Source organism: Puntigrus tetrazona, chromosome 3 (genome assembly GCF_018831695.1).
Source record: "Puntigrus tetrazona isolate hp1 chromosome 3, ASM1883169v1, whole genome shotgun sequence".
NCBI lineage: Eukaryota > Metazoa > Chordata > Actinopteri > Cypriniformes > Cyprinidae > Puntigrus > Puntigrus tetrazona.
Window position 1 is genome coordinate 29,451,008 of NC_056701.1, and position 25,994 is coordinate 29,477,001.

General features: G+C 40.2%; 1 protein-coding gene across 1 annotated transcript; it reads right to left on the reverse strand.

The window, feature by feature from the left end:
* Positions 1-1,673: 1,673 nt before the first annotated feature.
* LOC122341404 (transmembrane protein 235-like) lies at positions 1,674-14,036 on the reverse strand. The gene is made up of 4 exons (XM_043234734.1): positions 13,717-14,036; positions 13,016-13,081; positions 11,167-11,304; positions 1,674-2,096 (listed from the first exon to the last, which is right to left on the reverse strand). The coding sequence occupies exons 1-4, from the start codon at positions 13,892-13,894 to the stop codon at positions 1,822-1,824; spliced, it is 657 nt and encodes a 218-aa protein (XP_043090669.1). The 5' UTR covers positions 13,895-14,036; the 3' UTR covers positions 1,674-1,821.
* Positions 14,037-25,994: the final 11,958 nt, after the last annotated feature.

Below are 25,994 nucleotides of genomic sequence, written 5' to 3' on the forward strand. Positions count from 1 at the left end.
GAGGTATGTTTTTTCTACGATGACCGTCATATCGAGAACCGGCATTATTATTGAAACATTTTTCTGTTCTGTTCAGTTGGGCGGGCAAGAGAAACTACAGTAAATTCTAAGTGCAAGAACCCAATGTCTGTTGTATCTTTCACATTGTGAGAGCCTAAGAAAGAGAAAAACCCGCAGCACAATTAATTAGCGACACTGTCAAAGTGAAGCACACGGTTATTTGCAGTCTGACATTACATATTTCTTGTACAGATGAACACATTTTAATTTATAACGTCGTTAAATGCGGTCAAAACTCATTAAGGTCACCTCCAAATGCAGAAACCATTTGATTATTTTTAAGTAAATTGCTTTTATAGTGTGGGCGATTAAGAGACACTTTAAAACTGTGCTCAGGCACATTCCTCACTCCATTTATCACCAGACCATTTTTCATCCCTTATTTTCGCTTAGCAGATTTAGTTCGATATTTAACGCCGTCTGGATTGCTGCTATTTTAGCCTCCAATGCAGCAATCAGACTCTTACAGCCACCCGGTCTATATTCGCTATGCAAAATTACATTCTAGACTAACTGGCTGTATTCAGAGAAGACTTTCTTCTGGAAATTGGAATGAAAATGGATATCAACAGCCCACTCTGTTCCTATGGTACATTTCTTAATTAGTGACAAATAGATTTTTTGAATTGAGCTCATATGGTGCGTCTAGGACATTTAATGAAACGTGGGCTTTAGGGAGATAAATGTAATTCCCCCATGAATTGAAAACACAATTATAAAAACACATGAAAACACAATTATAACTAGCTTTATTTACAATTGATATATGCCTTGCAAAGTGAATCCATGAATTTGTGTAGTAATGATCAGACAGAAAAAATCATTCAAAATATTAAATGAGATATACAACATGAAGGAGAAAAACTGATGGTCATCAGTAATGTTTATTAAGATACTTAAGGTACTGTTCAGTTCTAAACATATGAAATATCAGTGTGAAAAATGATGTGTGTAAATTAAGTATTTAAGAAGAATTTGTAGTACAGTACAGTATAAGCATTATTTTGGACACAGTTAATGTTTTTTACAATGACATTTATAACAGGTAGAGGTCTTGGCTGGTGGTAAAAAAAGCAAAAAACAAACTTCTACCACACACACAAACACACACTATGCTTCTTCAATGGTTTGATTCATCATGTGTTTCCATGTGAGACTGGAAGGCGTGGCATGATTACAAACCGTTCTCGGCCTGGAATTCTCAACATGGTTAGAGAACTTGTCACTCAGGATCTCTCACATATCTGTTGTCTAGCTGCTAGTTTCTCCAAAACTTGCTAAGCAATTACTGATGCATTGAATCCGTTATCAGCCCCACAGTGGAAAAAGAAACCTCAACTCCACTGGCAGGCCTGGATCGGATCTTTAAAAGAATCGTTTGACCGACAGTGGAAAAGCGCCTAATTATTCTGTGAAGAACCTAGAACATCCATGGAATGCTTCGAATGCAGAAAAGGTTCTTTAGAGATTTTATAGATTTTTTAAATGTTTACTGAAAGGTTATTTTGGGTTCTTCAATGGAATCACTGGAAAAGCACCCTTTTAGAACAGTTTTTTTAAATGAGGCGCGATATCGGTCTGGAAAATGTGTTTCTAGAAGCCTTGAGAAAACATGTGACTGAACTCCCAAACTGGAATGATGCAGACAAATTTTGCAGCCTGAGCACTCTCGTTCAATAATTGATGCAGCTGTCTCATTTGCGACCCCGGCACAGCACAAACCCATCTCTTGATTTGTCTGTATAGATGAAACGATCATCCTCACTGCAGTCTCAGAAGCTGTGGTGAGCTCTGGCTAATAGATAGCACCGCAGCAGGCTCATGGTGGCACTGATGGTGGATGAGACGGGCCGCTAACATGAGCAGGATCCCCGTCAGCAGCTCCAGACAGAAGGACAGACAGGCCATGACCAGAGACCAGCCGAAGGACATGTGGACGTGAGACAGTGACTCAATATCCACCATGAGCTGCAGCTCCTCCAAAGCCTGCTGAGAGTAACTGATATAGATGCTCACACCGGACACCGTCAACAGACCTGCAGACAAACAAATATCATTACCCTGAAAAAAACATATGCAGCATGTTAGGGATAATAGCTAGCCGTGCATTAAAGGATTTTAAATGCACAACGAGGAGGCTAGGAAGAGGTGGCACCATTTAAAATCCTCCTGCTTACTTCAAACCAGACACAAAGATGAAATAGTGTGGTAAGAGCACATTTATTTGGATTAATTAGTTTGTTCTCGATCGGGAGGGAAAGAGAAAGAAAGAGAAACAGAAATGCAACTGCATGTGTATTACCTGCAGCTGTGTGTCTCTACAAACAATCAAGCTGTGTTTAGTTACTTCAAAAATAGCTGGTTTACCACCTCGTTGCTGAGAAATATAATGTACCGATCTAGTATAGCGATCTGGATATGGAATGGCTATTAAACTTGGAACTACCTGTGCATCAAACAATTTTAATTCGGAATTGAGTATTTAGACAGACCATGGAATAAATATGTCTCAAAGCGGCTGCTTGTCATGAGGAGCTCATGATGAACGGAGCAAAGGACCAGCTTAAACCAGCAAGCCATGCTTCAAAACATTCCTAAACAGCATATGGCGTAAAATTCACCCTCATTTTCCTTTTTTGGTGAACTAAGCTTTGAGGCCAGTTTACTAACCTGGCCAAGCTTAAACAGTTTAAAAGCCAGCTATAGTCTCTAAAACCAAACAACCCCTATAAACAATACAATCACTATAAACCTGCCAAACCAGCTTGGATAAGACCAGTGACTTCATTTATAAAGCGTATAAATATGCACAGATTTGATCTTAAAGTGTGTGTACACTAAAATACATACCAACTGTGAACATATATATATATTTTTTACATTCCATCCACTAAAAAAAGACAAAAGTACTACGGAAAAATGCATAATTTTCCACCCCGGGTGACGCCATTATGTACATTAACAACAATTTGGGACAAATATGATGTAATTTAATGGAAAACTATGTGAGTGGGTCTCTGTGGCATGGCAGGAGTTTGAAGGGCCTCCATGTGAGAGCAGTAATGGCTTGATTCATCATGTTCTATACAGCAAATGCATCATGGCAAAAATCCTAAAGAAAAATGGTCTTTTCTTTAGAATAAAAACTAAAAGCACAGAATATGACAGTCTGGGAGAATTAATAGGAAAGCTCATAGTCACCATGGAAGTAAGAGAAGACCTGTGCGTTCCAGGAAACAGTCATTATTCCTGTAATTAACCCACTTACATGAAGCTCAGAGGTGCCTTGACCTTTCACAATCACTCATGATCCACGACAATTAGAACAAAAGAGACTTTTCCTGCTGCTTTGCAATTAAATATCAGCCACTTCTCAAACAATGCATTGATTTCTCAAGACGGTAAATAAGAATGCACTGACAGCTGATGTGGGGTTTGCTTCTGTGCCTGTCAGAGAAAGCGTCAGTAGACAAAGATGACATGGGAATAGAGAAAAAAAACATTCACGTTTTGTTAAATTTCCTGTCCTAGTAGCAATGATATTAGTAACTTAAATAAAGCTCTGCAAGCATGACATAGTTGGCAGTTTTACCCAAATTGGGTTATTTGGCAACCCAGATATTGCACGGAACATATGCTGGGTTATTTTGACCAAACTGGACAGATTAAACATTTTACCCACCATACTGGGTTGTTCAATTTAAGTAATCTGTTGTTAAAAAATGATCAGATTTCTGTCTTAAAATGGTCTTGCATGAAAAAAAAAAGAGACTTGGGATTGCTTCACTCTAACCATGCACTCTAATCATGGAAAAGCCATCCGTTTGATCACGGTATGTCTCTGTATAACCCCACTATATGCCTCAGCCTCAATGGTAATTAAGCAGGTTTCCTGACTTTCCCAGATATTTAAACAGACATTTCTTCACATTCCTGAATCTTTCATGCTATTTTATACTCACAAAATAATGTAGGCGATAAGCGGAATAATCTACTCACATCAAAGCCATCCTTGGTGTACATGACTTCTTTCGGACAAACACATTTTTTTAAATGTTTCCTGGCTCTTCCAAGTTTGGTAATGATGGTGGATGGTGACCATTATTTTAAAACTCCGTAAATTGGATCTATGCACCTTTGGGGTTGTCACGTGTCCTCTGAAGCAGACTGATGGTTTTGTAACAAAAAGCGAATTCTAGTTTTCCAACACAGATATATCCAAAATCATAGCCACCATCCACCAGCACACTCCAGTACAAAAGCTAAATGTAATTAAATAAATGTTGATAACCGTCATTTTTGAACAGTTTTCAAATAGTGTTTAAAGAATAGCTCAAAACGAATTAAAATAAAAATTCTGTCATCATTTCCCCGAGTAGGTCACCATTGACATTCTTTCCTACTATAGAAGTCAATGGTGACCCTAAACATCCCAGTTATAAACTATTTTCAAAATAGTTTCATTTGTGTTCGAACAAAGAAATTCATACAGTTTTGGATCTACTTGAGGGTGAGAAAATGATGACAGATGTGTAAGCATACGCATTTTTTCGCTGGCTGATGTGAGAAAAGAAGCTTTAAAACCAAAGGTTGAATCAGCTCTCAGAAGCACAGACAGCCTGGAGTTCGTGAACTGCACGCTATATAAAAAGCTGAGCGGTGTAAAGAGACACAACATCCAGTGAAGCACCCTGGCTGGAATGATTTCAGAGAACAGACAAAATCAATATCTGAATCTTCTTTTGAAATGACTGAAGAACGTTAGGTTTACAGACATAATCATTCATGCTTCAATCTTTCCACTGTTTTACTTTGATCCTTTCATGAACCAAACACTCATTGGCACAAATACAGCACCAATTTACCTCAGCGATAAATGGAAACTAAACTATAGTAGCATAGAAAGCTGTGTTAAAATTCATATTTACAGAGGGACTATACCGTGTTGTTTGGCAGGATATTTTCTTTATCTAACTGGACTGAAAACAGAACACAAATAGAAAGCTGTGATGGCCTTTGCTGACCTCAGTGTTTAAACCTCTACAGACCCCAGTCATTTTCTCTGCTCCATTTCTCCCTTAATTCAGCTGCACTTCAGTCTTCTGTTGTGCTGAAACACAAGCACCTGTACAGCGCTGTAAAAGAGCCCAAACTACACTCCATCATCACACCCTTTCATAGAACAAACATGACCAATATTATCAGAACAATGTCGAGGACAGAATAGACAAAGACTTTGTACTCACAGTAACTCATCTCAAATATAAAAAAAATAAATAAGTGATTATCTCATGATTTCAGTTATTGTGATGAGAAGAAATAATGACAGTGTAATTAGGTCGTGAATTAATTATGTGTCATTCAAGCCTGAATCAAACGCTGATTTTCTTATTGTAGTTTAACACCTTTACAGACACAATCAGAATCTGCTGATTACAGATATGCGAGTAAATCGTCTCGGGTTACTTGACTGTAACCCTGTTCCCTGAAAAAGCAGGAGCGAGATGCTGCGCTGAATGCGCTAATGAGAACGTCTTTTGTTCGACCGGTTGTTGAAGCATGCGTATCAAACACGCCAAAGTTTGGCTTATATAACCTCGATCAGGTGATGTCACCCGATCACGAACACCTGGAGGTTATAAATAAATGTGACACGGAAACATCCTCAGGTCAAATTTTTATCTGAAAGGACGTCCAGTCACGCCCACAGTGCGGCATTGAGGCGCAGCATCTCGTTCCCACTTTTTCAGGGAACAGGGTTACAGTCAAGTAACCGAGGCGTTCCCCTATCAAAAGCTACTCTCGATGCTGCGCTGAATGCGCTAATGGGAACAAGAATACCAACACCGCTGCACTAGGAGTGTCTGGACCCCAGCGTTGTGTAGTGTGTGTGCGCACAACACTAAAGAGGTCTCAGACATTACTCTGGGATGTCGACTCAAGGACATGCGAGCCCGGAGTAGCATGGACATCCAAACTATAAAATCTAACAAATGTATGCGGAGAGGACCAACCTGCCACATCACAGACTTGCTGCAAGGGCGCCTCTTGCTAAAGCCGTTGACGATGCAACCCCTCTGGTTGAATGAGCTCTAACTCCTAGATGCGAAGTTTGACCACGCGCTTCATAGGCTAGGGCAATAGCATCTCTCACCCAGTGTGACATAGTCTGTCTAGTGGCAGCCGCCCCGGTTGCGGCCACCATAGCATACAGCTGCTCTGACTTACGCCACTGGCTAGTGCGGTGGGCGTAAATCTGGAGAGCACGTACTGGACACAGTAAGTGAAGTTTCTCCTGCTCGGTGTCATGAATGGCGGAGGGCAGAAGGCTTCAGGGCGACCGGATTTACAGTCGAGAATGGAACTTTCGGAAGATAACTAGGGTGAGGATGCAAAATAGCTTTTACCAGCCCAGGGGCAAAATCTAGGCAGGATGGCGAGACTGACAGAGCCTGCAAATCCCCAATTCTCTTCAGAGAAGTAATAGCTGTTAGAAAAACCATCTTTAGGGTCAGAAACCTGACAGGCGCTGACTCTAGTGATTCGAAAGGGGTGTCCACCAAGCCCTCAAGCACTATAGCTAGATCCCATGAAGGAACTGTCGCCCTAGTGGGCGGCCTCAACCTCTTAGCTCCTCGAATGAAGCGAACAACTAGAGCAGTGGTTCCCAACCTTTTCTTGTTTGAGGCACCCTTAGAAAGCCTTTCAAAAGTTCCCGGCACCCTTATAATGAAATAGATATTTAAAATCTCCGTAGCTTTTTTATTATTATTTATTTGTTTCATTTCGAGAGTTTGCATGCAACAACACCTTATACCTAGTCCTAGATGATATGAGAATACTGTTTACACTGATTCTGCCTTAAAAAATTTAGTTGAAATTTTGGCGGCACCCTCAAAAGATCTCACGGCACCCCTTAGTGCGCGGCACACCGGTTGGGAACCACTGAACTAGAGGGTGTTCCCTCGGAAGCCCCTTCAATGCAAGCCGAAATGGCGGCCACATTAGTTCTGAGAGTATTAGGACGTGTGCCTGAGGACATTTTCTCTAGCACTGAAACAATCTGGCAGTGAACTGGGTCTGCATGGTGTGTTGTACACCAACTTTGAAGACAGCGCCATTTCGTGGCATATGTTCTTCTAGTGGAGGAGCCCTAGCGCTAAGAATAGTCTCTATTACATTGGCTGAAAGGCCAGCATCACTTAGTTGGTCCCTCTCAGGGCCAGGCGTGAAGATTCCGATACTGGTAAGCTTTGCCCCTGAAAGCGAACCTCAGGAACTTCCTGTGTTGTGGCAATATTTCTATGTGAAAATATGCGTCCTTGAGATCGATTGTCACAAACCAATCGCCCGGTTGGATTTGAGAAACAATCATTTTTATTGTTAACATCTTGAACTTGTATGTTCTGAGGTGATGGTTCAATCCTCGAAGATCTAAAATCGGACGCAGCCCCCATCTTTCTTGGGAACGAGAAAATACTGGCTGTAATAGCCTGACTGTCTGTCTGGTAGGGGAACACGTTCTATGGCCCCTTTGTCCAGCAGAGTTTGCAACTCCTGTATCAACAAATGCGCCCGTTCCGGTTTCACGGAAGTGAAAATCACACCATATTTGGCAGTGGCTTCCACGCTGCCAGCTTCTCTGAAAGGGGCACTAATTTTGACACTTCTTTTTCGCGGAGATTATGCTCCGCAGGTCCGGTCTCTACGAGGGGGTGCTCGGCTCGCCACACTGTCCTTCTGTGCCTCACGCCTCAAAGGAACCGGACCTGTCTAGATTTAATCTTTCGACTGCGTGAGTTATGTGGGATTTATGTTTTAAAGGATTTATGTTTTACAGGTTTTATTCAATAGAAGCACTGTGCCCAGGCCTCATAAAGGCTCTGTGTTTTCCATTTGATATGCGTTTTCCATTTTGATATTGTGTGTATGTGCTGTACAAAATGTCTTGTTTACAGAAAAAGATATGGAGACTACTGAGCTCATCTACTGGTCGAGAAGAAACAACTGCCCCTGGTTCTGTGAAGGACACCCTGAGTGGGAGGAAGACCCAAGCACAAGAATATAAATATTGTGTGAAATGTAGTGTGAGCATACAGGACTGCCCTGCATGCCTTTAATGCTGTTGTTCTGTATCCTGAGCTCAGTCTCTCTGACTTTATTAAACTTAAGATTTTAAATTTAAGAGTAAGTCTCATCATTGACAGACCTGAACCTGGGAGGGAAACAACGAAGATTTTTCCCAACAGTTACCACCTCGAGTAGCTCCTCATACGATTTATTGTCGCGGGAGGAGCGCTCTGTGGTGGCACTTTCTGCTTCCCCAGAAGCAAGAGATGAAGTCTCCTCGGTCCGTTCAGAAGAAGCGCCGGGGCGCGATAGAGAAACGGACGCGAGGGCTTCGCGATCCGGCGAGAGCGCGAGAGAAAGGGGCTGGTCAGTCTCACGCGCCTCAGCCGGATCGGCACGCGATCCACTCGATCCTCCTTTAAAAAAGGCGAGGCGAGCGCGAAGCACCTTGATAGAAAACAAATCACAGTGCTCGCACTCGCCCTCGCCCTCGAGCCCGAGGATCGCGTGCTCTTCCCCCAAGCACTCGAAACAAAAAGTATCATGATCGTCGTCGGAGAGCTGCCTCTGGCACGGAGGCAAGCATCTCCTTTCTTGATGCGTCATATTAGTTTCACTATCGTTTTTTTAAATATATATATATATATATATATATAGTTTAAATATTTTTTTCCTCCTCACACACACACTCACACACAATGCGGTCCTTTAAGACAAAAGACCTGAGGATGTTTCCGCGTCACATCTATTTATAACCTCCAGGTGTTCGTGATCAGGTGACGTCACCTGACCGAGGTTATATAAGCCAAACTTTGGCGTGTTTGACACACATGCTTCAACAACCGGTCGAACAAAAGACGTTCTCATTAGCGCATTGAGAGTAGCTTTTGATAGGGAACATTCATATCTGTCATGTGATGCCTCCTGATGAATTGTAAAAAAATATATATATATATTAGAAAAGCCTTAATGCCATGAATAATGGCAAAAACGAATCATATCAAATTGTAGCTTTTGAATTTGTTGTTCGTTGTCAGATTTCAGTCCGTCTTGAACGTTAACATACTGCTTTGCTACTTTTTATCAAATCTGAACGTATGTTAGTGAGACATCAAACAGGGTGTTATATTTAAAACTGCAACAGTAACAGAAGTACATTAACAATGTTTTACGTAATTATACACTATACATGAACATTTCTTTTGAAACAAGCAGTGCAGAGCTATTTATGTTTTGCTAAGTGTTCAAGTAATTGGTGTTACGTGTTTGGTGGAGCTCAAACACCGCTTCAAAAAGAATATATTTAGTAAAAAATTGTGTTTCAGAATCGACAACAAGGTGCGCTTTGCTCTTTCATTCAAGTCTGACGTTTAATGGATAATCAATTGTTGTCAGGCTGAACATACAGAACACACAGCTATCAGATAGAGGTTCAGTCGAGAAAAACATGTCTAAATGCAAATAAACAACAAACTCTGTGAAAGCTGTGCAGGTTTGTGGTCAGGATCGAAAAACACTTATTTATCATCTTCGGGAATTTTGCAGGTTTGCGCTATTTTTAAGATTAAAAGTACAACCCTGATTCTAACCCTTTTTTATATAAGTCTGCAAATGTCTGGGAATGAGAGACAAGCTGCTCAAGTTTAGAAATAGGAATGCCGTCCCATTCTTGTCTAATATGGGCTTCTAGTTGCTCAATTATCTTAGCTCTTCTTCTTTATGATCGCCAAATGTTTTCTATGGGTGAAAGATCTGGACTGCAGGCTGGATCCTTCTTCTACGCAGCCATGATGTTGTATTTGATGCAGTATGTAGTCTGGCATTGTCATGTTGGGAAGTGCAAGGTCTTCTCTGAAAGAGACAACGTCTGGATGGGAGCATGTGTTCTAGAACTTGGATATACCTTTCAGCATTGATGGTACCTTTCCAAACGCCTACCCTACTGGATCATGCTTTTTTTTGACTTATAGAGTTTTAGCTGGCAACGGCGAATGACAATGTTTTATGGAAGTATTCCTGAGCCCATGTTGTGATTTCCATTACAGTAGTCAAATTTCTGTTTGTGATGCAGTGCCATCTAAGGGCCCGAAGATCACGGGCATCCAGTATGGTTTTCTAGCCTTGACCCTTACGCACAGAGATTATTCCAGAATCTCTGCATCTTTGGATGGTATTATGCACTGTAGATGATAACTTCAAACTCTTTGCAGTTTTTCTCTGAGAAACTCCTTTCCGATATTGCTACACTATCATTCGCTGCAGCATTGGGGAATAGGTGATCCTCTGCCCATCTTGACTTCTGAGAGACACTGCCACTCTGAAGGGCTCTTTTTATACCCAGTCATGCTGCCAATTGACCTAATAAGTTGCAAATTAGTCCTACAGCTGTTTCCAAAATGTACATTTCACTTTTCCAGCTTCTTATTGTTACCTGTCCCAATTTTTTCGTGTAGCTCTCATGAAATCCAAAATGAGTCAATGTTTGGTATGACATTTCAAAATATCTCAACATTTGATATGCTATATTTTGTTTACAATAGAATATAGTTTATGAGATTTGTAAATTAGTGCATTCTTCTATTCACAATTTGTACGGTGTCCCAACTTTTTTGGAATCGGGTTTTGTTCAAACATGTATCAAAAAAATGTTGTTATGAACAAGTTTACCATTACACTGCAATTTTTTTGTTGCCTAGAACATAACTTGGGTCTTGGTTAGAAAATAAATCCCCTAAAAATATTAAACGCATCAACTGAATGTGTTTGACAGTTTTGCTATTCATTACTGCAGGCTTTGTGGATATGTATTATTGAGCTAAAAACCTCCAAATCTATTAAACCCCCCTCGCTGTGTGTCCAGATCACCTGACAGCTGCGCTCAGCTGGAGAGTCTGACATTTACTTTCTTTCCCGTTGTGTTTTATATGGACGTGTGACATTGTCTGAGCCGCTCTGTCTCACTGACCTCTACGCAACAATCGGCAATTGTGTGTAGACTGAACCGCTGAACCGTGTGTAGCTGTTAATGGCACTCACTGCAGATGAAGAAGTATGCAGCGATGCAGGTGAGAAGAGTGCAGCTCTGAGCCAAAGACGCCACCAGACCGAAGATCCCACCAAAGACCAGCAGCACCAGACTGAGAGGCAGCAGGACCACGATGACCCTGTGCAGGTCTGCAGAGACACATTTATTACACGCTCGGCGTAACCTGCTGACACACGTTCAACTTCAAACAATCGATCACTTTTATTTATATAGAGCTTTTAACACTACAGACTGTGTCAAAGCACGGGACAGTATCAAACAGAATAGAGTGATAGTAATGTATGATGACTAGATTAAACACTTAATTTTTTATTAAATGCAGAGAAGGTCTCTGTAATCGAATCGACGATAATCACTAGAAATTAAGTGTCCCCAGCTAAGCAAGCCAGAGGCGACAAGGATTCAGACATCTGGAGCCTCGTTTATAGAGTGTGTACTCTCGGATTTGATCTTACGGTGTGCGTACGTTTCAATCCCATTGCCATGATTTTGCCAATTAAGACAAGATCTTGGATCAACATTCCGTCAAAAATATAGATTTATCCCATTCCCTACCCCTTAACCTAACCGTACCCAAAATGTATTCCTAAAATCAGTGTAGAAGCACCTAACTCTGATCATAAGCCTAAAAAAAATTGATTGAATGATTGAAACGTTGTTCCAGGATCAACAAGGATGCTTGACATGGAAAAGTGCTTGGTGTCACGTCATAGTCTGAGGAGACATACACGCTTTTTAGTTCGAGTACTCCATGTTTTTTTTTTTTTAAATGTAGGCTGTTTTCGCATCTACTTAACTCTAAATTGAAGAATTTGGATGATGACTGGTGATATTTTATGTTAATTACATTAATTAGGAGTCGTTTACGAGGCAGAGACGAAACCATTCAGTTCAAGATCATTTGCGATTCATAGATTTCACATCTGAAAGAGACGCGTACATCCGTTTTCTCTTCATTAGTTCGTTCTATGAATCACAAGTAAACATATTATGCACAGCATTTTATAAATGAGGCTTCAAATTTCAGTTTGAACGGGTGATTTTTATTGTCTATGATAGTTTGGAAACTAACATTATCAAGAATGTAACTCAAAAAATAAAAAAGGTGAAGACGGATATCTTCCAAAGATCAGCATGATTGCAAACGTGATATTGATTTTATAGTTCTGCAAGCAAGAAGTTTATATTGTCAATATTTCTCTGTTTTGTTAACACAAAGAGTTCCATTAAAACTAAACTAAATTTGCCCCTAAAACAATCAGCCATTCATAAACACATTCACTTTCTTGTTCCTGTTAAGCAAAATGGTTAAATTGATTCAATGACTCACTCATTAAGACACTGACTGGCCTTTTTGGATTAATATTTAAAGCATATAAAAACAACATCGTCAATAATAAGAAGCGTTAAACGTAAGAATTTAACATGAAAGATGATGCATACATCTAAGGTAAGAAAAAATGCCTAGTAAAGGCAAATATATGGAAATCAACTTAAGGCGTGTGTGAAATGTTCCTATCACTGTTGTAACTAAGATCTCAGTAGACCTAAAACTGCATAATGGCCCAAAATCACACTCAGCAAAGTAGCTTATAATTTACGCTATTGACAAAATCCTGGAAAATATGGAGATACCGTCTTTTTGTCAATATAGCTCACCCCTGTGACTACTAATTTAAGACCATCAGCTTTGATAATTGTGCAATCTCTCTTATAATAAAGGCAGTCAATGATGGATGCGGCGCTCTTAAAGTGGCGGCGCTAACTATACATAACAAGCCTATTTCCCGTGTCATCCTCTGATTGTGGCTAATGTGTCGATAGCTTTCAGAGACTCACTCAAAAGGTGCTTCTCCTGCTCGGTGTGTTCGGACGAGTCCGTGTAGAAACGAGATGTCATGATAACTGCCGTTCGGTCCTGAGGTCACATCGAAACACCAGTCAAGCACGAGCTGAAGACACACTACTCTTCACACAATTTACTCGACAATCTGAATATATTCAGAGCTTACTGCGTACAGCGTTTAAATGGTTCCTTTTCTTACAAGAAATCATCTTCGCAGCAATTAGAATGAAATGGAAAACAGTTCTCTTATGCAACCGATTCAGTAACTGTGTCTGACGTTAAACATCTACAGTTGTGTGATGATAATTGTCTCTCTTTAATTGTCTCTAGTGTCGGGAAACAGCTACAGAATTAGGCAGAGACATTAATTATGTACATAATGGAGACTTAGCCAGGGATGAGGACTGTGAATATTACTGAAATAATTTCATTTGGAACCAAGTCGAACTGTTTAACAGTTAACGTGCTGAAATAGGAATTACATTAAAAATACTTCATCCATCTAATAAATGCACATTAAGTTAAAGCAGGCTGCTTCTTCGGTACTTCAGTGTTTAGCCTAAAGTTTAATATTCACATTCACGTGTAGTGATTAATTGAGCAGTTATTTTTAAATGGAGATGAAGAGAGAATATAGTAAATGTGATCAACAGGTGCAGACATGAAAGGAAGCTGAAGTTGTTTGTGATCTGACCTTCATATATCCTCCAGAGTCCGGAGTGAGAGCTGCTGTAGTCCAGGCTGGAGTTCTTCTCATCATCCACTTCTATAATGTACCAGTATTCAGTGGCGATGGACACGGCGAGCAGGATGAAGCTGAGCAGACCGCACAGACCCGCAGAGATCACCACTGTCCCAAAGTTCATCTTCATCAGCGCTGAAATCCCTCTGAGGATTCATTGAGCTGCTCTGATTTAGGTCTTCTGAAGCCCTGTGCGTTTAGACACATTTAAGCAAATGATTCCATCGTTATTTCTCCAGATGTCTCCAGGCTGAAGGAAGAGGGTTCTTACATCTCTCCTGCACAGCTGTATGTGGACTGAGACTCAAAGCTCTCTCTCTCTCTCTCTCTCTCTCTCTCTCTCTCTCTCTCTCTCTCTCTCTCTCTCTCTCTCTCTCTCTCTCTCTCTCTCTCTCTCTCTCTCTGTCTCTCTCTCTCTCTCTCTCTCTCTCGCGAGTCTGATCACCAGCAACCTTTTTCTTTGTAAATAAATTACTCTCTATATAGTGGCTTGTAAATACAGTGGATATTTTGTTAACACAGCTTGCAACTCTTTTATATCAAGAGAGATTACATTTATTATAAAATTATAAAATATATAAAAAGTGCACAGCAAAATAAAAAGAAACAAACTTTCATACTATTTTTTGGGCCTTCTAGTAAATATTCTTAAATCAAAATACATTTAAGACAAAAAATTAGACATTAAGCATTTTTTCTATGAAAATGAAGGGGGGTTTTGCCAAAAAGAAGAAAAGTATCTGCCAGTGGGTAAGAAAAAAAATATTCCCCCTTTGAATTAAGTGGTGTGTGTGTGTGGCATATTGTTTTCTTATTATAAGCATAAACAAACTTTTTGATTAATACATAAAAAAAAAAAAACATGACATGCTCCTGAAGACTGTAGACATCCCAAAGCCTGAAGAACGTTTGTGATGTTGCAGATGAAAGGACCGAAGACAAGGCTAACTCTAAACAACAAGGATTTTATTACAACAGAATCAGAAGACAGCTGCAAGAAGTCACTGCAATCGTCTCTCTCTTACTTATGATGTTGTTATACTTCCACCTAGCAGTCATGAGCAGAATCGCAGTGTTTCAGAGCAGAGAATTTAGGGTGTGCTTTAGGATCGAAGGCGAGGAACTCTGACCCTCACTCTCTCTCCTTGATCAAAAGATGGTGTGGAGAGAAGAGGGAGGCAGGGAAAGACAGTCTGCGGCGTGATTGTGTGCCTGGGCCCATATTCACAGAAACATATTTAGGCTAAAAAGTAGCTAGAACATTTTTAAAATAGTGGGGGTGTTAGTCCTAAATTTTGAACTTTTGTTTTTGCTCTAGGAGTATTTCACAAATAGTTTTAGCACTAAATCTGAGAAATTAGCTGTGATTATTCCACTCTGTTAATTAAAAGTTTTCAAATCAAATCATTGATGTCTAGAGATGAAGCAAGAAATCAAGAGAAAGCAAATATAAACAAGATATACACAAACTGGTCAATCATTAAATCATTAAAGCCTAACAAAAGTAGTGCATTAATCAAAGGGGCCCAATTATAGTCAGAATATAGTGTTTTCCCAGAGGTACTATATATTTTACATCTTTAACACGTTAGAGATCCCACCATTAAGTTTGTTTTGTCTATAGGGGGTGTAATATGTCCTATGTAAGATGTTAAATTAAATTTGTCTTTGTTTAGTGGATATCAATACAGTTTGTGACTTTTCTAGAAGAGTACACAAATCAATATTATCTTAAGAACACTCCAGATATGATTCCCATTTTTTTTTTTAAGTTTTGGTATGCTGGAAGATAAGAACTTTGCATATAGAAGATATTGTAGAGGTACATCTGATATCAAAAAGTCTGTATTCAAATAGAGATTTTTCAGATATATTAAGGAATGACTCAGATAACTGAAGGAAGCTAATATTCCATTTACATAAAGATCGCCAACTGTTTTAATTCCTTTAATCCATCTTTGTATAGTTTTGTCAAAAAATGGTATGTTTTTCTATCAAGAGGAATGTTCACTAGTAATCATGTGTTTAAACCTATATTTAGCCATTCTTTACGTTGTTGTGTGTGTGTGTGTGTGTGTGCACCTGGTATTTATCACGTTATGGGGATGGGAATATCACTAAATTTTGACCTTGTGGGGACACCTTTCAGTTCCTAATGAGAAAACAATGTTATAAAACATAAGAATTAATAGCTGTAGTTTGCTGTAAGAGGTAGCTTTAGGTGTTTTAGTCTGGACAGTATAAAAACCATTACGCCCGATGGGAGAAACCACAAAAACCAATATGTGTGTGTGTGTGTGTGTTTGTGTGTGCGCAACTGGTATTTATCACGCTATGAGGACAAAATGTTATTCGGCCAGGCCAGGCTCTGTAGAAACAGAAACAGGGTCATGGTGAGGTTTGAAGAGTGAAACATGGAATGTGGGGTGAATTCGGGTGACTGTGGTGGGAGTTGTAATTTGTATGTGACTGGGTGACCTGTTCCATGATGGTAAAGGGGCCAAATCTGGCAAATGTCCCTCGTAGAAAGCCAGATTTTGTGCCCTGTTTGATAGATGAGTGTGTCACTCCTACGATGATCGGCTTGAGTCTTCTGCCAGTGCACGGCCTATTGCAGATTGTGATGAGTATTGTCCCACACCTTCTCGCTCTCTTTGAACCAGTTGTCGACTGCCGGAACATCAGATGGTTGCCCCCTGACCAAGGAATAATGGGCTTGGAAACTGAGCATGGAAGGGAGTGAGTCCAGTCGATGGTTGGCGCGGGAGTCAACTCAACCCAGCCTAGCCCAGGAAATGGTTCCAGAGTCCATGGCAGAAGTGCGCGAGGAACCATCGATCTCCTGGATTTTCCTCTTAGTTTGTCCATTAGATTGAGGATGGTAGCCTGAAGAGAGGCTTACCTTCTCACATCCCTTGCCATATCAGACCACCAGAAGCAATCAGATAGCAGCTCTCTGTTGCCAAACTCGAGTAGAGTTCTTAGGTGTAGTTGACCTTCTTCTTTTAGACAAATCCAGTCAGAGTTATATTAAACAATGTTTTTAATCTTCCAAGACTTTCAACGGTCCAAAGCAATCAAAGTTAAATTTTAAGAGTTCAGAAGATGTGAAATTTAGTGCACTTGTAATAAAAAGTCCCTCACACGTATCCAGGGGGTGAATAAAGTTCTCCTGTAGAGAATCTGTGTTTTTGTAAGATAAATATCCATATTTCAAACAAAATAAACACTTTTCTCACTTCTGCTGACTGTCAAATCTGGAATCTGATAGAGTAGATGACGTATTGATTTCGATGTCATGAGCTTCACTAGAGGACACTGCATCAAAGAATTCATTTCCCATAATCCTTTACCCAGACTCATCAGCACTCACAACAACAACTGTTGTCGAGGAATGTTGTGAAAAACTGAAAAGTGAAAGCAGTTAACCCTGTTGGTATGGGCTTTAGTTAAACCCGTTGCGTTTAGTTTAACTTTTATAATTAAATTCATTTTGTTCTTTTCTAAGTTAATTTTGTAATTTTAAAGTTTTATGAATTCATTGTGACTTGATTAATGAAGGTGATGTTTATTAATTTGAGTGTTTGTAAAAGAGGTATTGAATGCCATAGTTTAATGCTGAGTTTATTTTTATTGTATCAGCACTCACAAGGGAATTTATCAACAACTGTTATTTAAGTGTGTATATTTTAAAGTCTAATGTAATTAAGTGAGAATGAAGTTGTAGACAGACAAGAATGGAAGACAAAGTTAAGCAAATTGTGAAAAACTGAAAAGTAGAAAGATTTGGACACTAACCCAAAAAATGCATTAAGTAAGATGAAGAGGAAGGTGAAAATGAAATGAAGATGGCTCTGGATAGTGAAAATAAACCTCAAAAAATCGAGTTGCAGGTTTATGGAGAACTAATAACTTAGCTAAATTAAATTCACATTTTAAATTCATTTTTCTAAAAGTTAATTTTGTAATTTTAAATGTTTTATATGAAAAATTCATTGACATGAACTTTGATTCAATGAAGGTGAAATGTTTGAGAGAAAAATTAAAAAGGTTGATGAGATTTTGATTTCTTACAAGGCTGTGTTGAAGCTATTTCACATGTATTGAATGCTGCATAGTTTAATAGCTGGAGTTTATTTTTATTGTATATAAATTCATAAACATGCCAAATTGTTTGAGTTTGTCTTTAAAAGAATTTATAAGGCAAAAAATTCATCAATACCTGAATTTAAGCTTGCAGCCATATGATTTTGAGACTTATTGAAAGGGACATAATGCCTTTGCATAAATATTCAACTTGCTTGCAAAGATAAAAACAGAGCATCTGTGATATTTTCAAAAGTCTAATGTAGTTAAGAAAATGTATTACTAAATATGAGATTCAAGCCTATACATGGAAGGATTTTCTTCTGATAAGCTCCAAGTAACAGCTGGAAATTGCAAGATAAACAAGCCCCAAATACTTAAGATGATGACTGCTATGTTTGAGATGAAAAAGAAAGAAACAGAGATCGCTCAAGACTCAGATGCTACAAGTAGATATAGATCTTAAGGTAGCAGCAACTCCAGTGAAGATCCACAAAAAATGAGAATAATCATATTCCACTTAGCCCAAGCACTAGATCCTCTTAAAATGATGTCACTTATTGATAAATCAATTCGAGTGACTGAAGCTGCAAGGACATGGAAGGAGTCTTTTAAAGGAAAATGCATATCACTCCAAGTTCACCTGTCAAGAAAAACTAAGAGAGCTAAGGTGTGCATTCCACTTTCCTTGCAAGAGTTTATTGATTTCTTGCTTTGAATGATAAATTGTAAGAAATTACCAGAGTGGATTGTTGATGGCAATTATCCAAGCTTTAAGCAGTTTGGAAAATAAGTTAGCTTGCAATGACTGTTTCAGATTCTTTGAGACAAAGCTTTCAACAGTTAAAAATTCATCACTGCAGCACTAAGAGCTGTAAAGACATATTTGTGGCAGATTTGGTTTCGATTAGCATGCATTAAAACAGAGCATCTATAGACATCACTTCTAGAGAAGAGAAGTTCAAGGGTTATCATGCAGAAAATGATCCTTTTGCACAAAAAACAGAATTAGGCTGGAGCATCATAGGCCTTTGTAATTCTCATCCAGATAGACAAGAAAGTCAACATTTCGTTCATCGAGTATTAGTGAAAGAGATGTCAATTCCATCAGCTAATGACATCTTGAGGGTATTAGAATGAGACTTTAATGAGAAGTGTTATGAGGACAAGCATGTGTCTCAGCAAGATGTTCATAATACGCCTTCTTAGTGATAACATTGAATATAAAGAAGATGGACATTTTCAATTCCCCTTTCCTTTTTTAAGAGTAATTGTCCTCCTTCCCTTGCTAATAACAAGAAGCTTGCTATGGTACAGTTGCAGCGCTCAAACTGTGTAGATTCTTCAGAGTGGGCAGTAACTATCAAATCACTTAACCTGAGTGTAACAGGATATGTTCTTGGCATCCAATGGTCTACAAAAGACGACAAATTCAGCTTTGACATCAAGCTGAAAGATCAGCCTTCAATACTTCCAAGATATTCTGTCAATTGTTGCTTGCTTGCATGACCCTATTGGGTTTATTGTATTTTGCAGGAACTTTGATGCTAAAATACTGGATGGGATGATCCTCTCCCTGATTGCTTATTTCTACGGTGGGAGGATTTTAGCTTTTCAAGATGCTATCATCTGCCATTTTTGGACCACATTGTCTGGACCGGACATTTCTCAGATGCAAGCAACCAAAGATATGGTGAATACTCCTATGTGTGTTTCAAGAGCAACAAAGATGAAGTACATTGTAGTCACTATAGTCAAATGTAACAGTATGTACTGTACTCGGTCTTTTCTAGCTCTTTCTATATACTTGCTCCTTTATATTAAGATGAAAGAAAACAATCTGACTCTGTAGTATAATGAACACAGCCGCACACTAAAGAGAGTGCAGCTAGAGAGAAACAAAACTAGAAGTATTTCATATAGCCTGGTGGGAAAGTACCCTGTCATGCAGAGAAGTATTAAAAACTGCCATTATCTTTCATCTGTTTTAGAGGAAAACAAACATAACCCCTTGTATTTATTCAATACAGTGACTAAAATATCAAAACAAAGCATCAGCAGGTGCTGATCTTCCCAGAGTTTACAAGTAATGACTTTATGAAGTATTTTATTCCAAGACCGATACTCTCAGAGATAAAATTGTAACCATGCAGCCATCAGCTACAGTATCACATCAGATGCACTATATATAAACAAACTTCAGTTGGTCCAAAACGCAGCAGCTAGAGTCCTTACTAGAACTAGGAAGTATGATCATATTAGCCCGGTTCTGTCAACACTGCACTGGCTCCCTATCAAACATCGGATAGATTTTAAAATCTTAATTACTTATAAAGCCCTGAATGGTTTATGAAATATGATCCAACATACAGTTTACAGACAAAATATTTCAGACAGAGAGAATACTCCAGGAGGTTCCTTTATAACAAATGATTTTTGAGAAAGGGCCTGGCTGTTGCCAAGTAAATTTAATATTTTTAACAAAGTTAAAGGAGATTCATTATTAAATCCTTCATAAAAATCATCCTGTTGTCTATTTCTAAAAGTTCTGATGTTGATGAGTTTTGTTCGTTTTGTAGGAAACAGCTGTCCATTTGTTTTTGATTGTAGTATTTAAAAAAACTAGTGCTTTACTTAAGCACTTTGAATTTGATTCTCAATTCATTTCTTTTTACAAATAACAACAAAAAAGATGCACTAATTGATGCACTATGGCAGCTTTTCTAAACGAATTAAACGTTATTTTAATTTTTTTCTGCACTTATCTGTTTAGACAATTTATGAATCCAGAATATTTATTTATTAGTATAATACATTTCTTGGCAGGCAGCTGCTAGCATTAATTAATATTCACTTGTGCATGCTTGTATGATAGGCTACGACTTGTTTTAAAATAATAAAATGTTAGGTTGAGAGTCATCTATTACCACAGATGCAAGAGAAAATGTATTCCACAACCTTCCCTTCCAAAATTAAAACAGAATAACAGTGGCTCTCGATAACATGTTTTAATAAATATGTCCATTAGGCTATTGCTAAATGCCACAAGTTACATTTTGCTACAAGACAGTAGTTTCTTCTTTATACATAAAGATTGAGATGAATCCAAAGTGTTGTGTATTTGCTGTTACATGTAACTATTACATTTAGAAAACTCTTCAAAAAGACTGGACTATTGTTGTAAAACAAGTGAATTATTAACCACCATCAATACATAAAGAAAACTCTCCCACAATCTGCAAGAATGTTTACATGAGTATCATACTGTAGCATTAATAACTTGATGAAAGACATGAACAATCATGAGTACCGTATTAAAACTGACAGATTGAAAAACTCTCCTGAGCAGAATATATAGTAGATTTAATCATTTTGTCAGTTGAAATCCAGTCTCAATGGAGGTGGCAACACGGTTGTTTCAGGCCAGAGTCCTTCCTTTCACCATCTACCCACTTCTTCTGCTGATCTGGACCTTTGAGAAGCACTCGTTGATCCTCAACGTGAACCTTTACATGAAAGAAATCATTCATTAGACCATTTGTCTAAGATAAGGTTCCCTATACCGACTATTATATTTTAGATTTACTTTAATCCAACAAATCAGATTTTTCTTAGTTTTATTATATCCAACGAATCGAGATTTAACAAAATGCTCACAAAAGCGCAACACTTAAAGAGACCCACCTTTTATAACATGTAACATTGTTTACGTATCTAAAATACAAAATATAAGATATTTTATATTACCAAAGTGATTACTTTGATTTATGTCATTTATTTGTTTTAATATCAATGTCAGATGATTGGAGAGTAGTAAATGTTTCTGTGCTCACAGCTTTTGGAATATTTATACCTAAACTAAAAAAAAAAAAAAATAAACGACAATAAAATTAGTTATAAATGCTATATTAACAACAACAGTCATTATTTTTTTTTTAAATAACTGGGGAAAAATATGCAAAACTGCTTGGTGATTTTTGCTTTTGAAGAAAACTTAAATTTAATATTTCTCAGAATCTATTCTGATGATATCGCCTTCAAACTCATCATTTGCTCAGTCATTTTCCAACAAATCATGTCATTCTGAAAGCGGTAAATGGATTATCTAAACGCCTCTGTGATTGGATGCAATTCTTAACGTTGCAAAAACACGCTGAGACAAGCGATCTCAGACCGCTAACCATAACCAGTTTGGCAAATCTTGTTGTATAATATTGATTTTAATTATTTGTGTATTTTGCAGTAAAAGTTATTAAAATATTTCAGTTTTCAGTTTTTAGGCTTGGTGCACCAATATAATATTTAATCTCCAGCACCGTCGGAATCTGAGCCTTCATGATACTCACAGAGAGTCAGAGTTCACTGAGATCAGGGGGAATATCTGTTGCTCTTCACAGACACACGGCTGAATCCCAGAGATGCTGTTGTCCGAGCACCAACAAAAGTATCCTTCTCGCTCTCATCATAAACTCTCAATTTTTACAGGCAGGTTTCTCCTCCTCTTCCTCCTTGACGAGAAACTTGATTTCAGGCCTGTATGTTGCAACAGAGAACATACAAACATACAAGAATATAAGAATGGTTCTCCTTCGGATGCCCAGGGTTCTCACACTGTACTCACTCTTCGTAGGAAGACTCTGGTGGCAGTGGCTTTATGAAATCATGCTCCAAAAATGTGGATGTTGTACTTTTCTCGTAACTTTGAAAACATAAAAGAGTTCCCTATTAGACCCTAAGTGCGGTTAGCTTTGATATAATTAGCAAAGACACAAAAGCAGCTTTAGATAAATAATTCATTAAAAATTGAATAAAACAATGCCATTACCTGTCCAGAAGAAAAAGTGCAACCATGGCATCTGTTTTCAGACACTTTGACTCTCGCAGTTGTCTCCAGCGTGGAAAAGCAACTCCGATGTTAACTCGGGTTTTAGCTCTTTCCTGCTCTAGACGTCTTTTTGTCACAGCTTTTTCATAAACTGTCTTTCTTTTCGAGCGTTTGCGTGCTCCGTTTAGTAACGGCTCAGAAGGAAAGGAAAGACACTTCTGCTCCTCTTCTTCTTCTGCTTGTTTTATATTTTGGGTCCTGTTCTGTTTGCCTTCCATTCTCGAGCTGCATCGCGAGAACGCGTTGATGACGTATGACGCCTTTTTGTGGAACTATGACGTCAATTTGTAGGCCAACCGGCTGTTAGCGTCGTAAAAAAAATAAATAAAATAAAAATAAATCCATTACATTTTCGTCCCACAAAATTGTGTTTTGGGCAGGGGTTTTTTTCCAGCAGGGTTGAAAAACAAGCAAATTAGAACAATTAACTATTTACTTAAAACTATAACTAAATTAAAACCCGAGATCAGTTACAGTGGTTTACCATATGTGGTAATGGCAAGGTATTAACCAATCATTTTATCACATTGTCTCAAGAGGCCACGCCCACTTGTGTTTATTCGCTCCATCTCTGCTTTATACTAGTTCATTTGGCACTTTGCACAGACCGTGATGGTTTGCTTTTTCTGGAATGAGTGGATTATTTTTATTTGTTTAATTGTTTTGAGGCATTTGACTGTACACTGTTTTGAACACGATGTACAGTGTAAAGGGGAGTTCACACGAAGAAACATTCGTTGAAGGATGAAGCAGCCAGAGTATTGAACTTGCAGCAACCATAAGTAAACAATTTCACAACGCTTGCCTGTAAATGTTTTGTTTGGAGAATGTAAAAAATGTGTGTGTGTGTATGTCACGGGGTGTGATAGGCACGAGAGCACACAACGGATATAAATGAAAATAAAGTGATTTTAATCCACTCAGGGATGAAATAAACACTATACAGACAGGCAGGCAGGCAGATACGACAAAATCACACGCAAAATAGAGACGAGATCGGACAAACGGAACTGAAAACACAGGACTTAAATACACCAGGTGAATGACTACAATTAACAAGACACAGCTGAAGACGATAGACAATTAACTAAAGTGGGTCAAACTGAACACATGGCACACGATGAAAACAATAACAAAGTCCGGAGAACATGACATTACCCCCCCTCCTGGAAGGTGCGTCCTCGCACCTAAAGAGTAACATCAAAAAAAAAAAAAACAAAACGACTAGGAATTGGGGGTACTGGGTCTTGGGAGGAGGTTCCGGTGGAGGACGGCCCCCAGGAGGGAGTAGACAGACAGTCCAGGGAGGAACAGACGGAGGGAGGAGCCAGGGAGAAGACAGGAGGAGTCCGGAGCAGGAGGAGATTCAGAGCCCAGCTATGGTGGTTCACGGTGGAGCCGGCGGAGGAGGAGCCATGGAGGAGGAGTGGCCATCGACTCCATGGCGCTGACCGACGGCGCGGCGGAGCAGGTGGTGGTGGGAGACTGAAGCAGAGGCGGAGAGCCGAAGAGCCAAGGTGGCGTCGAGGCGCTGGAGGTCCCAGGCGACGCCGCGCAGGCCGGCAGCTGACACTGGAGGCAGGAAGGGCGCAGCAGAGCCAGAGCGATGGAGGACTGAGGTGAAGCCGGAGGAAGGAGGAGCCTGACTGAGCCGGTGGGATGGAGGGGCGAGGTGAAGCCGGAGAGAGGAATCCCGAGGCGACGGATGGTCGACGACAGACCAAGGCGGAGCCCGAGGGACGATGGAGCCTGGTGGAGCTGGTGGACTGACGGACCACGGTGGAGAGGAGGGAGCTAGGAGCCCAGGGGGAGCCGACGGGTCTACGAGCCGAGGAGGAGTCCGGGACTCGGAGGCGGGACGGTGAGGCGAGGGATCGTCCACCGGCAGACCCGTGGCGAGCTCCAGATGGTGAGCTGAGGGTGAGCGCAGGGGCTGCTGAGATCCATCGGCGGCGTATGACCAGGGTGGGAGAGAGGAAAAGGAAAGCACAAGGCGCGGGCGCAGCAAGCGAGGCGCGGGAACTGGAGGGAGTTTTGGGGATCCAGCAGCCCTAGGTGGGGAATCAGCTCACCCTCAGCTGATGTGCAGTGGGCGGAGCTGGGCTCTGGATCCTGAATGGGCACCCACTCGACGTAGGCGGCGATGCTCTCCTGAGGACCGCTCCCGGACAGCTGCGCCTGACTGGAGATGTTAAGTCCGTGGAAGTAGATTCCGCACAGAAAGCTGTCCGTAGCGGAGTCGTTAGCGGTGGAGGAATAGTCCTGTATATTCCTCGAGAGAGCAGTCCCCTGCTCCAGCAGGAGGATGAGGAAATTCGGGTCTTGATACAGGGAATACATGAAAACAAAATAAAAGAAAATAAACGCGCTATACTATTTTCACTTGTACTTTTTATGCGGTCCGATCTTCTGTCACGCAGCGTGTAAGTAAGCGAGAGCATACAACGAGTATACATGAAAACAAAAGGCTTTAATCCACTCAGATTAAATAAAGCGATATTCAGGCAGGCAAGCAGATAGACAGGACAATATCACACGCAAATACGGACGAGATCGGACCAGCGGAACTGAAAATACAGGACTTAAATACACCAGGTGAATGACTACAATTAACAAGACACAGCTGAAGGCGATAGACAATTAACTAAAGTGGGTCAAACTGAACACATGGCACAACGATGAAAACAATAACGAAGTCCGGAGAACATGACAGTGTGTATATATATATATTGTGACGGGAGGAGCCAACGACAGACACAGTGGGCGTGGCGTCAGGCCTCGGAGAGGCTTTTTATTGACAAAATAAAAAATACAAAATAAAGTGTCCAAGGGGAAAGTGTCCAAATAAAAGGGGGAACTGGTGTCCTCGTGGTGCTGCGGAAAAGTGCAGGTTTAGGCCGTGTTCCAGGGGAAGGGTCCAGGTAAGGGGCGGAGTCCGGCGGTCGCACGCGCTCCCCTTTTTCTGGTCCGGGGCGCGAGGGGCGGCGGCTTCTTCGCTCCGGGCGGCAGAGTGGGATGAGCTGTGTGGTCACAGCCTGGACTACGGGTGTCCCACGACGCACTTCTCGGACGGCGGGGTGAGGTCCATCGCGCACCCTTCCTGGACCCACGAGGACACCAGCGTGCATGCACGGGGGAAGAGACCGGTCTCCCGAGGAGAGGCGCGTCCGGTACTTAACGGCGACGGTAACGAGGCTAAACTCACTCCAGGTGTGCCTCATCACACGCCGCCAGACCTGAACAATACCACGCCCCTCCT